This window comes from Palaemon carinicauda, chromosome 26, assembly GCF_036898095.1.
Source record: "Palaemon carinicauda isolate YSFRI2023 chromosome 26, ASM3689809v2, whole genome shotgun sequence".
NCBI classification, from domain to species: Eukaryota; Metazoa; Arthropoda; class Malacostraca; order Decapoda; family Palaemonidae; genus Palaemon; species Palaemon carinicauda.
Window position 1 is genome coordinate 79,017,159 of NC_090750.1, and position 14,855 is coordinate 79,032,013.

Consider the following 14,855-nt stretch of genomic DNA (forward strand, 5'->3'; position numbering starts at 1 on the left):
TGGTAGTTAAGAAATAAGTACAGTATTTTAAATTACTATTTTTGCATAAGTTTTTACTTCTACTTTTAGGCAATTAGAGGACTTATAAAACACCTTAGGAAGCCTTTGTGTGTTAGGAGTTTTGTCTTGGATTTTCACCCTGGTCTTTGGTCAGCCATCCGAAATTTGTTTTTCAACTGTAAGCTGTACGGATGTGCCTGGAAGTTTGGACAAACTCTGTGGGCCAAAGTTCAAGAATGGGGAAAGAAGGTTTGTTATACTGTACTGTATTATATCTAAATTAAAATAGAATTTAGTGTTAACATAGTGACAATTTTCATTTGATATGTCAGCCGTTGTAGACAACTGATAAAGAAATCTCATGAAATTGTTTTCTATATTACTAGATAGTCTTGAAAATATGATGAAAATTATTTACTGTCGAACTATTTCTGTCATATCTATGAAACTCCCCTGATGTCCATGTGGCTTCTTCTCCAAAAGCTCAGTTTATCGATATTTACCCCTAAATTTGTAGTATGTGTTCTTGAAATACTTTACTTGGCAGTTTCTATAACAGAAGTTATTTCTGATGTCATAGAAGGCTTACTTTTAGAGGAAAATGCTAAGCTAGGTGATGATAGAGGGAAGGAATGATGACGGTAATGCCTCTCCAGCCTTCGCCTTTGTAACAGACTAACGAGTAGTTTTTAAGTCATGTTATGAATTTAATGTCATTCACCTGTTTAGTGGAAGTTCAGGAGGCAATAAAGTTTTCAATCCCCGTAATATTTTAGGCTTAACCCCATCACTATGATGCATTGGATCTCCCTCGGTAGCTGCATAGGAGATTTGTCTCCATCAGTTATCGTCGTCGTCGTCGGCGCCCATTCGTGTCCGAGTATTGGGTTCTGTCGTTAGCCATCAGCCTCCTATCAGAAGAAGGGTGGAGGAAACGACAGAATGCCAGTAGCTGGGTATATTGTTTTGGGTGGTCGTGGCTTTGCAACGGCCACACACACACACTTGGCCCACATCGTTTTCACCGCGGCTCAAGACATATGAGACAGGCGGCTTCTCCAACGTTGGTTGCATCGGGCTGCCGGGTTCTTGTTATGTCAAGGCCCGCCTTGTTGCCTGCCCGATAGGCATTGCCCTCTTCCGCCGGCGCTGGGAAGCTCCGCCGTTGGGGTCTTGTTTGGTTTGGTTTGGTTTGATTTTGGAGTTTTCCTTCTCTTAGCCTTTGCCTATCTGAAATAAAAGGAGAAGGCCTATTGTTAGTTATACACGCACTCTTATTCTATGATGACCTACATTTTCGTGTATGTTTTACTGCTGCTCTAAGCAACTAAAAAACACGATGTTTCATGTAGTTTTCCTATGAAAAATTTTTTCTATTCATTATAAAGTGATTATAGAATAATTTTTCAGAAATTTTGTTATATTCTACTTTACATAACAGTGAAGAACTGTGATTCCATGTGTAAAATAGCTTTATATTCATAGCCATTTGAATTTGTGATTGGATAATAATTCCACAGTAGATAGCCATTGTAAGAAATAAGACTAATCATTGGTAACAAACCTTACATTATACAGAAATGTAAAGAAAATATCCATTTGTTTCCTTTGACATAAAAATCTACTATAATGTATAAGGCATACGATGAACAAAAAACTAATCTTCAGATGGCAAAAGAAACAGCCATATCTGGCTGAGAGAATTTCATCTGTATTTTATTATATTGGCCTAGTCCATGAACATTTGATGGAAAGAGAGAAGACATTTTAAATTTAGTTCATGACAGAAACACTCATGCTTGAGAGAGACCTAATGTAAATTTACTTAGAGAAATGCGCTCGTTCATTCTTCAATTGCTCCACCTTACATGTGACACAGTTTCCCATTGAACCATAAAAATGATAATTTTGGTGTTTGATATTTCAGGCGCTTGGAAGTAGGAAATGTGTAGTTCATTCTTACATAACAGGTACACTGTGTAGAATGTCATTAAATGAAATTAATCACAGTAGGCTAACTTTTACTCGCAAAAATAATGGATAATACTAATATGAAATATACCATACAGTCAGCCCCCACTCTTTGCGAGGGTTAGGTAACGGACATTTGTAGGTAAGGTAGCTGAGAAAGTAAGGAAGTACTGTAAATAAGAAAGAAATAAATCTTGTTTTCTGTCTCGCATCTACAGCTATGAGGGTTACAAATGTGATCAATGCTACTGATACTAGGGAAATTCCACAAAATCTATGGAATGCAAGAAAATGATGTGGGTATTTGGAAATTACTTACAAAATAAGGGGAAGTTTTATATGGATCACTTTCAGGTAATTATTTATGGGTTGGAGGTAATGTGGTGTAATTTTAGATATGCTTTTGTTATAGAATTTAACCAAACAGCAGCAATCAACATTTTGCATGGGTGGCATCATAGGTTGGAGGCAGGGAGGGGAAAGCTAGGGTGGAGGACATAGTCATGGCTCTCTTTAGAGAATGCTTCCAGTGTCATTTAGATAAGTATGCCAACATAGAAATAAACTATAGTAGACCTTACGTAATTACAAATAAAGGCTAGAATCACAAGTGTCTCAGTTGTTGGTGAGGTAAGATGCCTCTGTCTCTAAGCCGGGTGGTGATTGAAAGCAATGCCTCACTTAAATTTCACCTTTGGCTAAAGAGAGTGGTGTGATTATGCATGGTCAAAAATCTTTTACAAAAACCCATACTTGATATTACAAAAACATTTCTCATTAACCGGTTGTTCTTTTTTTTTTTGATTGAGTTTAATTTTCTTTTTATAGTCCATTAGTCTGTGCAAAAAGGCCACCACAAACCTAGGTAAGCCCTGCTCCCCTCAAACTGGTGAACGAGACTTAGGAAAAACAACTCTAGTTTTAGAATCTAAAAGTTAACGAATAAGCTCCTAAACTGAATAACCAATTATGCTTTGTCCCTCTCCACATTGCTTAAGCTAGCAACTTGAAATTAGTTTTTTGAGTGCTAGCCCTCAAGCACTTCCATCCGCTCCTTTCATGGCACTCCCTGGTGTTGATGAGCAACAATACGACAGTAGTGCGATATACTGTAAAGCAATATGTATTGTTATTTCAAAGTGGGCTCTTTGATTATGGCAATATTTTGCCATAAAATAGCCCTTACACACTCGGGAATAAAGTCCTTGTTAGTTGGACAAAGATTGGAGGGGCTACCTAACTTTCCTCTAATGAAATTAACTTGTGTATTGATCTGTTGATCGAAACCAAGTGTTTTGATAATTTGGATCCATAAAATCAAGGGGAGGAACTTTTTTTAGTGAAAAAAAGTGTTGTGCTCTTTGGTAGGATTAAAGAAGGATTTTAACTTCATATGGTTTCTATTAGTAAATGACATTCCTGGTAAATCTTACTTCATTGTACCTGGCCTGTTTTAACGTTCAATGTATGCAATCATGGTAAAGGTGTTAACCTACCCTGTTTCAAACCCTAGCTTAACTCCTCAATTCAGTAAAGGTTCTGATGCTATGTGGCCCATCCCAAGGTTTGAGATGCTTGTAGAGCGTCAATTTCTCTGTTTACTTTTGACCCTTTTGCTGTGTAACCCTTGCATTCCTTCATTTCTAGCCACTCTTTTACACCTAGAATTTGTGAGGCAAGGATCCAGAAGGTAGCTCGGATCCTTATCATCCCCCCTCTCATTAAATTAAGTCCCTCTGTGCAACCACTTATTTCTTGAGTACCTAGATGGTACTCAAGATTTGAGTAAGGTCTTTAAGGTGCGGGGCTCACGGCCTATGATTGAACTTTTCAAAATTTTGTTTATTGTCTCCATTTTCTCTGTATTTACCAGGAATAGCAAGCAAGTCAATTTTGTGTTGCTTATATCATTGTCTGCTCATTTATATGTTCAATATATCATTTCTTTGGTATGATTAAGCTAGATATGTATAAAGTGTCAGACAATAACTTTACAGAGCAAAAATCGGAAATGTAACCAGAAAGAGAAATGGACAAATAATATTTTTCTGGCATGGCATAATACTCTTATTTATTTACATACATACATATACCAAGCCACTTCCCCCAATTTTGGAGGGTAGCCGACATCAAACAAAAGAAACAAAAAAGGGGACCTCTCCTCTCTACGTTCCTCCCAGCCTGACAAGGGACTTAACCGAGTTTGGCTGGTACTGCTCATTTATTTACATAAATTTAGCAAGGAAAATATATTCTCATCAGATTCTTCTTCTGGGCAAATTTACACTTTTGGCTTATTTAGTTATCATTTTTGACACTATGCATCTTCCAACACAGTCAGTATCAGGGGATGTTCATAGAAATAAATGGAATTTTCATGAAAGATCTTTGTTGCTATACTCACCTGATGTTTATATACTGTACATGCCCGCCCTCCTTCTCACTGACATGTGATGTCAAGTGAATGTGGAATAGTTTGACATCAAAAACTGAAATAACAAAGGACCTCCTTGCCATTAACCGCTAGAGCGTGTCATTACTTTGCTAGTGGCATGCGTCTCTTGAAATGGTAAATATTGATGCCAAGCTTCTGGAGAAAAAATACATGGACATCAAGTGAGTAAAAAATAAAAAAAATTATCATCAACTTTCTGTTTTTTTATTGTTAAATATTCTTTCAGAATTACTGATTATTTATGCTTATAATTTTTATTTTCATAATTTCTCTTCCAAAGGAGGAAATAATACTGATGAATATTCAACTACACAAGCTTCTGAAGTTGCCCTTTTTGCCTGCTAGAGAGATTCGTCTAGCATTCCAGCTCCTTAAAGAAGAGATTTCCAAACACTCATCATTTGAACAGCTGATTAATCACCTAGAAAATACATGGCTGAATAATTCTGTTTGGCGCATAGCCAACTGGAGCGTGTGTGGAAGTCCGTTCAGAACAAAATCTGATGTCATCAATTGGCATTACAGTATACCTCTGGTGAAGAATAAGATTTCACATAGAAATTTAATTAAGGCATTACATAGGATATCATGCAGTTTATCCAGTGTCCAGAAACCTGTTCACCAAGGAAATGTAAAGAAATTTTACAAGGAAAACTTGAAAACTCCACAAGGCAAAATGTTCCTTCTGTGGGAGGAGGAGTCTGTTATGTCATATTCAGATTTTTTAGAAAAATGTTGCCTATACAGTGAAGCATCAGTAGAGATTAACGTCGAGAACATTACTGAAAACAAGAGATAAACAATTTCTGCTTTTCACTGGAATTTGTTTTGAATTTTTTAAGCATGGAATGCATGTACAAAATGGTAGTGCTGCTTTAACTTGTTACTTTTTGCTGTTGGTTACACAGTAGATGGCTATGATATCCTTTATAGAAGGTATTGGAAAATCCAGAAATACTAGAACCTTATAGAAAACATTGGGAAATTCTGTGACTACTTTAAAAGATAGTGCTATGATATTTGTGATAATGTTATTTATCAATGATGTAAAGGTGCAATTAACTAGGTGTGTAGAAGGACTGGGTAGAAGGAATTATGTAGTTTTCATGGGTGACTTAAATGCTAGAGTGGGCGCTGGAGAGGTTGAAGGTGTCATTGGGAAGTATGACGTACCAGGTGAAAATGAGAATGTTGAGAGACTGGTAGATATGTGTGTTGAGCAAGAGATGGTGATAAGTTCTAGCTTTTTCAAAAAGAAAGATAAAAATAAGTATACATGGGTAAGAATGGCAAATGGAAGAGTGGTAGAAAGGGCGTTAATGGATTATGTGTTGATAACTAAAAGAATGTTTGGGAGATTGAAAGACGTGCACGTGTTTAGGGGTATGGCTAACGGTATGTCTGATCATTTTTTGGTGGAAGGAAAATTAGTTGTAGCAAGAGAGTGGGGGAATAGAGTAGGTGGATGTAAAAGGGAGCTAGTGAGGGTTGAAGAACTAATAAAAGCGGGGGTAAAAAGTAAATATCAAGAAAGGTTGAAAATGGCCTATGACGAAGTGAAAGTAAGAGAAACGGGTAATTTAGAGGAGGAGTGGAAGTTAGTAAAAAAAAAATTTTGTTGGGATTGCAAGTGATGTGTGTGGCAAGAAGGTTGTTGGAGGCAGCATGAGGAAGGGCAGTGAATGGAGGAGTGAAGGTAAAAGTGGAAGAGAAAAAGAGGGCTTTTGAAGAATGGCTGCAGAGTAATAGTGTAGAGAAGTATGAAAGATATAGAGAGAAAAATGTGGAAGAAAAGTGCAAGGTAAGTGAGACAGAGGGCAGCTGACCTGAGGTGGGGTCAGGGATTGGGTCATTCATATGAAGAGAATAAGAAGTTTTGGAGAGAAGTGAAGAGAGTAAGGAAGGCTGGTTCAAGAATTGAAGAGACAGTGAAAGATGGAAATGGAAGGTTGTTAAAAGGAGAGGACGCAAGGAAAAGGTGGGCGGAATATTTTGAAAGTTTGCTGAATGTTGAGGATAATAGGGAGGCAGATATAATTGCTGTTGCAGGTGTTAAGGTACCGGTGATGGGAGATGAGAATGAGAGAGAGATTACAAGAGAGGAAGTGAGGAGAGCACTAGATGAAACGAGAGTAGGAAAAGCATCTGATATGGATGGTGTGAGAGCTGAGATGTTGAAGGAATGGGGTGTGACTGTACTTGAATGGTTGGTGAGATTGTTTAATATGTGTTTTGTGTTGTCAATGGTACCAGTAGATTGGGTTTGTGCGTGTATTGTACCACTATATAAGGGTAAGGGAGATGTGTATGAGTGTTGTAATTCAAGGGGTATTAGTTTGAGTGTGGTGGGAAAAGTGTATGGTAGAGTACTGATTAATAGGATTAAGGATAAAACAGAGAATGCAATCTTAGAAGTACAGGGTGGTTTTAGAAGAGGTAGGGGTTGTATGAATCAGATTTTTACAGTTAGGAGATATGCGAGAAATATTTTGCAAAAGTTAAGGAGGTGTATGTTGCGTTTATGGATCTGGAGAAAGCGTATGATAGGGAAGCAATGTGGAATGTGGTGAGGTTATATGGAGTTGGTGGAAGGTTGTTGCAAGCTGTGAAAAGTTTCTACAAAGGTAGTAAAGCATGTGTTAGGATAGGAAATGAAGTGAGCAGTTGGTTTCCAGTGAGAGTGGGGCTGAGACAGGGATGTGTGATGTCGCTGTGGTTGTTTAACTTGTATGTTGATGGAGGGGTGAGAGAGGTGAATGCTCGAGTGCTTGGACGAGGATTGAAACTGGTAGACGAGAATGACTATGAATGGGAGGTAAATCAGATGTTATTTGCGGATGATACTGTACTGGTTGCAGACCCAGAAGAGAAGTTTGGTCGATTAGTGACAGAATTTGGAAGGGTATGTGAGAGAAGGAAGTTGAGAGTTAATGTGGGTAAGAGTAAGGTTATGAGATGTACGACAAGGGAGGGTGGTGGAAGGTTGAATGTCACGTTGAATGGAGAGTTACTTGAGGAGGTGGATCAGTTTAAGTACTTGGGGTCTGTTGTTGCAGCAAATGGTGAAGTGGAAGCAGATGTACGTCAGAGAGTGAATGAAGGATGCAAAGTGTTGGGGGCAGTTAAGGGAGTAGTAAAAAATAGAGGGTTGGGCATGAATGTAAAGAGAATTCTATATGAGAAAGTGATTGTACCAACTGTGATGTATGGATCGGAGTTGTGGGGAATGAAAGTGATGGAGAGACAGAAATTGAATGTGTTTGAGATGAAGTGTCTAAGGAGTATGGCTGGTGTATCTCGAGTAGATAGGGTTAGGAATGAAGTGGTGAGAGTGAGAACGGATGTTGGAAATGAGTTAGCAGCTAGAGTGGATATGAATGTGTTGAGGTGGTTTGACCATGTTGAGAGAATGGAAAATGGCTATCTGCTAAAGAAGGTGATGAATGCAAGAGTTGATGGGAGAAGTACAAGAGGAAGGCCAAGGTTTGGGTGGATTGATGGAGTGAAGGAAGCTCTGCGTATTAGGAGGATAGATGTGAGAGAGGCAAGAGAGCGTGCTAGAAATAGGAATGAATGGCGAGCGATTGTGAGGCAGTTTGATGTCGGCTACCCCCAAAATTGGGGGAAGTGCCTTGGTGTATGTATGTAAAGGTACAAAGAGAAACTTGTGTTAATATCAGTTATTGAGAGTATGTGTACAGACTAGTTAATGCCATTATTTACAGTGTATTATTTTTTATATAAAGTTCTTGATGTGAGCATATAATCCTGCTTTCGTAAAATTTGTAGTGAGCCAAAGTGGTTCAGTATAATATTCGTGTATTTTAAAATTTTAAATCTGTAGTTAACGTGTGATTAAAGCTCGTATTTGTTTGAGGGATACTTTAGTGAACAGATATCTATTGAATTAGAAAAGGGGTATATTATGCTAATCATGTTGAGTGATTTTTTACTTTATGTATGTCAGAAATAAACCAATGAAATTCACAGAAAAATTTTTTAGCATTTAAGAGTACAGTATTGTCAAAATTCTGTTTGAAATATCAAAAGAAAAAAATTGAAAATTAAGAGTATTTGAATTGAACTTTTCAGGGGAGAATGTAGAGAACTACAGTAATTTCCTGTTTTACTTAATTGTTAATGGAACTCCATTATGGGTACTAGATTTTAATCAGTTTTAAGGAAATGGACAGTTAAAAAATTAAAATGGTACAATATTTCCTTAATTCCTGTTTGGGTAGCATGTTTAGCTACTCTTGAATTACACCCTTTACTATTTAACAGTATTGAAATATATATTCCATGGGATTATAATTACAAAACTTGGATTTGCTGAGCACTGAAAACAAATAAAATAAAGATACAGATAACTTTACGTTTGCATGTAAAAGTATTATCAATTGTTTCTATTGCCATTCTCGGAACCTGACACTTGAAGACGTACCATTGGTAAATTTAGTCTTAAATGATGTTTTTAGTTTAGTATGTGCTTGTAGAGGTTTATTTTTTGTTTTGTTTCAAAAATAGGTACCATAATGTTATGATAAGAAGTAAGAAATATAGAATATATTTTCATAATTTCTTTGTTATACAAATTTCCAAAATCTGAGCGAGCTCTGCTAAGTATTTTGAACCATTATGTTAAGAGAAATTTTGGCTAATCCTATCTTCCAAATTTGATTCAAATAGTGAATGGTAATGTCTGTCTAATGGTGAAAATTATGTATTCATAAAATTTAATGGTAATTGTAAAGTACTTGTAGTAAAATATGTAGGAGGATTTGGTGTACGAGAAAGAGTCCTATCGTTAAAAGCTGATTGTTCCTGATACATTACAGTAGTTAGTAAATCTGAGCTTTTCTGGGTTTAGGTTACCAGTATTGTATTGCTGAAACCACTAGCTAGCAGTAGTCTAACTTGTCTAACTAACCATTCCTATGTTCTGATCAAATGTGGTTTATACAGTAATCTACCAACCAGCCAGCGTAATCAGTCCACCAAAGAATTGAATTTTTCTAACTTTACTAATAGACAATTATCATTAGGAAACCTATTTAAGCTTACAATGTTTTTATGAAAAAAAAGTGTAACCCTGTAACTTTCATGAACCTTATTAATAGAGTTGTAATTTTAAAGCTCACACAGGTTTTATTTAGAAATAGGAATGAATGGCGTAAGATTATGACGCAGTTCTGATGGGCCCTGCTGCTGCCTCCCTAGGTACCGGCAGTAGATGAGTCAGAATATGAAGCTTCATTTGTTGTGGAAAGTGAAATAGAGGGCTGTGGCACCCTATCAGTACTAACCAAACTCTACTGAGTCCGTCGTCAGGCAAAGAGGACTGACAAGAAGAAAATCTGCTTTTGTTTCTTTTTGTATGTCGGCTTCCTTCCAAAATGGGTGGAAGTGCCATTGTAGAAAAATTTCTTACTTACTGAAGTGCCATGTCCTAGACATTGGCAGTCAGTTGTCTCCATCTCTCCCTCTTTCTAGTCATTTGTATCACTCTATTAGATTTATAATTAACCTCCAAGTCCACCAATATACTGTCCATGTACCTTGTCCTTAATCCCCTTCCCTTTTTCCTCCCAGTGAGACATAAGTGCTCTATTATCTCTCTTCTTATGACATGCTCAACAGAACTTGTTGTGTCTTTCTTATTTCCTTTACCATTGCTTTCTACATTGTCATTACCCCTGTTCCTCCAAGATATTCTTAGCATCCTCCTGTAAAACCACATCTCTGCTCGTGTAGTTTTTTTCTCGATTTTTGTTATTGTTCAGTTCTCTGATCCATACGTAACTAGACCACACCTTCTGTTTTATGGGTATAAAATTTGAATGCCAAATACACTTCGACGATGCCAAACCACCAAGACATACTTATAACTATGAGGACTGTATTGTATGGAAGTGTGTAAGAACTTCTGAAGCAATCCAATAGACAAAACAGGCTCTAAAGAAAGAACAGTTAACGAATAAACACTTATGACGTGAAGGCTGTTGCACCCACAGTTAAAGCAAGTCCACAAGTCTATGTACAGATCCATATAAAGGAAGGTCCTAATGAATATGCCTCGTCTAAATTTTCCTCTCCATATACAGTGTTTTGCATTGAAATGAGAAGCAAATATCATATTGTAAATTAGATTAATAGGGATATAAAATCTGTGCACGGGAATCATCTTATCTTCAAGGAAAATAGAAAAAAAATCTGTGAATGATTTTTCTGTAGCATAAAATCTAGTACTTTTTTAAAACTGATATTTTCATAAAGAATCTCATTCAATACTATAGGTCAAATAGTTAAGCATGTGAAAAATATTCGTAATGAAGAAGTCAGTCTTAATAATCAAAGACCAATTTACTTAATGAAACAGCATATCGACTGTTTGGCCATCTTAACAATAACATCAAGTAAGCTCCTAATAATGATGGCCAATCAGAGTATTTTAGAAAGCTACAGATTTTATTCTTTTCCTTTAGTTAGTCTTGCATGTCTGCATCCTTTAGAAAACAAGGCAAAGTTTCAGCTCCCGAAGCAAACAAAGCACTACATGAATATGAAAGGAATTTGGTCATCCTCTATGTAAAGCTATATATTTGTGAATCTTTCCAAAATACTTTTTGTGTTCTGGTGTAAATAAGCTCTAATTTGCGCACAGTAGTTAAATTTTTTAGTAGAATATTTAACAAGAACTTGCATGATCGATTAAGATTTGCACTAAGGAAAAGTTTTCTGTTTTTTATGAGGACATGTGATTTTTATGCTTCTAAGTTATCTGTTATTTTTCTCAAGTTAATGAGCTCTTTTTTCACTTTTTGGATAATTGGTAATGTTTCTAATGTGTTTGTGGTAGCTCTCTCATAACTCCTAGATAATCTAATTTTTTTTAACATCTTAACAAGATGTCTAAATAGGTATGCTGAAGGTAATCATCTTTTCCCTTTGAGCATGTAATCTCTTTCTTACAATTTCCAGTATTGTACAGAAATCCCTTGAATGTGGTTCAGGAAGTTCCTATGACTGTCCTTGATTTTAGTGCTGCCTTTTACTGTGTTAATCACGAGGCCCATGTTATCAAACTTACAGATGGGAATATGTGAGACTTTTCTTAACATCATTATTGAATTTTTAGGTAATGAATAGCAAAGAGTAGTTGGTAATAGGGACTGTAGCAACTACATAAATGTAATATCTGGTTTTTCTCAGGGTAGTGTCCTCAGTCCATTACTTGTCCTTTTATATTTACATGATATATGATCTGGCCTAGAAAACAAGTTGGTTACGTATGCAGACGATGCTACTCTCTTTGCTTTAATTCCATCTCCATAATGTAGACCTATGTTTGCAGAATTCCTTAATAGAGATTTAGCGAATATTAGTGCATGGTACAAATTGTGTGACATGAACTTGAACCCAAACAAAACTCAAAGCATATTTTCTCCTCAACATCCAGATCTTGGTATTGACAAAGTTTTTAATTTTTTTTTTAACCATATACAACTCGTGTAGAATATTGGGTCGGATTCTTGACTGTAAATTTACTTTTAAGAAACTCATTCACTCTGTTTCTTCTTCAATTGCACAAAAAACTGACTTATTGAGTCTTTCAAGATTTTCAGTGGTCAATCTATCTTAGAAAATGTTTTAATCCATTCATTCAACCTTATTTCGAGTATTGTGCTTCTCTATGTGCTTCAGCTGTTGACTCATTTTAATTTGTTAGTTAGAAACTTACGGTCTATTAAATTTGTTATTCCTGAGCTGGATGTTAATCTCCGGCATTGTCGTTCAGTTAGTTTTTTATGCGTGCTGCACAAGATTTTCCAGTGGTCAATCTATCTTAGAAAATGTTTTAATCCATTCATTCAACCTTATTTCGAGTATTGTGCTTCTCTATGTGCTTCAGCTGTTGACTCTCATTTTAATTTGTTAGTTAGAAACTTACGGTCTATTAAATTTGTTATTCCTGAGCTGGATGTTAATCTCCGGCATTGTCGTTCAGTTAGTTTTTTATGCGTGCTGCACAAGATTTTCCATAATTCAGATATAAACAGACTGTACCACACTGTATATAGTACTAAATATGCATTTGATTGTAACATCCATTTCATCACCATCATACGGCACAATACAACACTGTACTCCAAAAGTTTTACTCCAACTGTGATCAGATTGTGGAATGATCTTCCTAATTAGGCAGTTGAATCAGTGGAACTTTGGGCATTAAAAATTTTTTTAAATGCTTTCCTGTTCAACAGGTTGACATAAGTCTCGTTTTATACTTTATACATGACTCGTCCATTTTAAAGTTGTTAATGATCTTAATGTATTTTGTTTTATTTATTGCTTTTACATCGTTTATTTCCTATTCGATTAGGCCCTTTTCTAGTTGGGCACCTATTTTTGTTAGAGCCTTTGGACTTGCAGTAATCTGCTTTTCTAATTAGGGTTGTAGCATAGCTAGTAGTAGTAATAATTACTGTAAGTATGGTATATGCAGTTACTTATGTTTTAAAGAAAAATTTTACAAGCTCATCAAAGGAAAATGGATATTGTCACAAGACCCTTAGCCTCACATGTTACAAGTGATCATAACACATCCATCATCCAATTTGCTTCATTGAGTAAGCATTGTGATTTCATTGATAAAACTTTTTGTAAGAATCTTGAATAATGATCACAAGAAGTAGGATGGTTAGTATGTGGATTAAGTTTGCAAACATTCTATCTTGTTAATGATGTTTTTCTCTATTGTTGATACACTACTGTATTTGTATTTACATCATTAAGACTGATACACTGTAGTGCTGTACTGAATAAATAGGGTTTGCTATCTGTTGCAAATTCGTTTATTACAGGACAACTAGTATCTTGTCTATACAGGGGACTACTTTACTGTGTATATAAAGACCACATAAATTTCTAATTTTTATTATGATTGTACCGTATGTATATTACTTTTTTTCTGCTGTTAAATTATGTGAATTTTTTTTTTTTATTGCAGAGGCTAATGGTAAAATTTGCCTTGTAAATGCCAGTAGGTTTTCCCTCTTCAAGGAAATTTGGTATCAAGAAATAAAATGGATTTTGAAGACGATTCAACACTCTATGAGTGTTTAAGTATACCGATTACATCCGATTCAGATATGAGCAATGATGAATATTCTTTGCCTAGAGTAAAAGACATTCTTGATGCAGACACCTTTACAATAAGCTCTCCAGGCAAACATGTTAATGTGAAAAATAGGCATGATACTTCAGATGACGCTAGAACTTGTCAGACAAACCGTTATGGTTTAAAGAATGCCCAGATAAGAACAACATCTAAAGAAAGTGCAGAGAGGAAGCCATTGGAAATTCAAGGAAAGAAAAACCAGTTTACTTCTGTCATAGGCGATTGTCATTCAGAATTGAAAGATGAACCTGCGTATGGAGAACTGGCCGTTTCTGAAGTTGCAAAGAATTATTTCCCTAGTGTAGTGGATGAAGAGATAGCCGTAAGATATGAAGCAATTGAAGACTCTAGTTCTGATACTGAAACATTGAAGGACTTGCCTAAACGGAAGCGTTCTGAGTCCAGAAATACAGTGCTTGTGTGTGAAATTGAAGGTTGTGGAAAAATATTCCACAAACAAATAAAATTTGATGAACATCACAACATCCATACAGGAGCGGTAATTTTCATTACTTTTTTTTTTTATGTTCAATTTAGTATTCAGTGGTATTCTATTGAAATTTCATTTATTAGCTAGCAAATATTTTTGGGTATTTCAAGTATTTTTGTTTACAAGAATGGCTTATGTTAATAGATTTATTTGTGTTGAATATTAGTCATTCACTACATAAATGTAAAATATTGTTTTAAATTTTTGCAGAGACCTTTCAAGTGCCCAGAGGGAGGATGTGATTGTACTTACGCTCGTAAACAGCATCTTCGTCGACATATAGCCATTTCCCACGAGAGCAAAATACCTCATCAAGAGTGTTTCAAGTATGAATAGTTTGTTGTACTTTTGATCATTGTGATGCTTATTAATTTCTTTAGCTTTCCACCTAAAGCTACAGATGTAGAGTATATTTTACTTCAGTATTTTATTGATTGAGATTATGCTGTAAACTAAGATTTTAAGGAGAATGAGATTTTGTTGCTTCTTTTAGTTTGCTTCAAAGTTAATTTTCATTTATGATTTTAAGATATTTGGTGCGAAATACATTTGATTTATAAATACTTTGGTGGTTATGGATAATCTTCTATACTCTATATCATTATTAGAAAATATAAATTTTCCTCTGTTAATTCAACAGTTTGCTGCTCAGAAGTTTTGGAGCAATATGAAGAGATAAATTGAAATGACCATAATGTAATTTGGAATTCACTTTGCTAAACAGTGTTGAAGGATAGGAGCTATTAGATGTTAATAAA

General features: G+C 35.7%; 1 protein-coding gene across 5 annotated transcripts in view; it reads left to right on the forward strand.

Moving 5' to 3' along the window:
• LOC137619616 (transcription factor IIIA-like) overlaps positions 1-14,855 on the forward strand; it is a 169,589-nt gene that overhangs the window by 67,620 nt on the left and 87,114 nt on the right. For 4 of the 5 annotated variants that reach the window (XM_068349804.1, XM_068349802.1, XM_068349805.1 and 1 more), the window contains 2 exons: positions 70-249; positions 4,707-5,493. In XM_068349804.1, the coding sequence (XP_068205905.1) occupies positions 70-249; positions 4,707-5,225 (699 nt within the window). In that variant the 3' untranslated portion in view covers positions 5,226-5,493. Of the gene's footprint in view, positions 1-69; positions 250-4,706; positions 5,494-13,436; positions 14,107-14,307; positions 14,424-14,855 lie in introns of those variants that run through there. The other variant, XM_068349806.1, reaches the window with a different exon arrangement.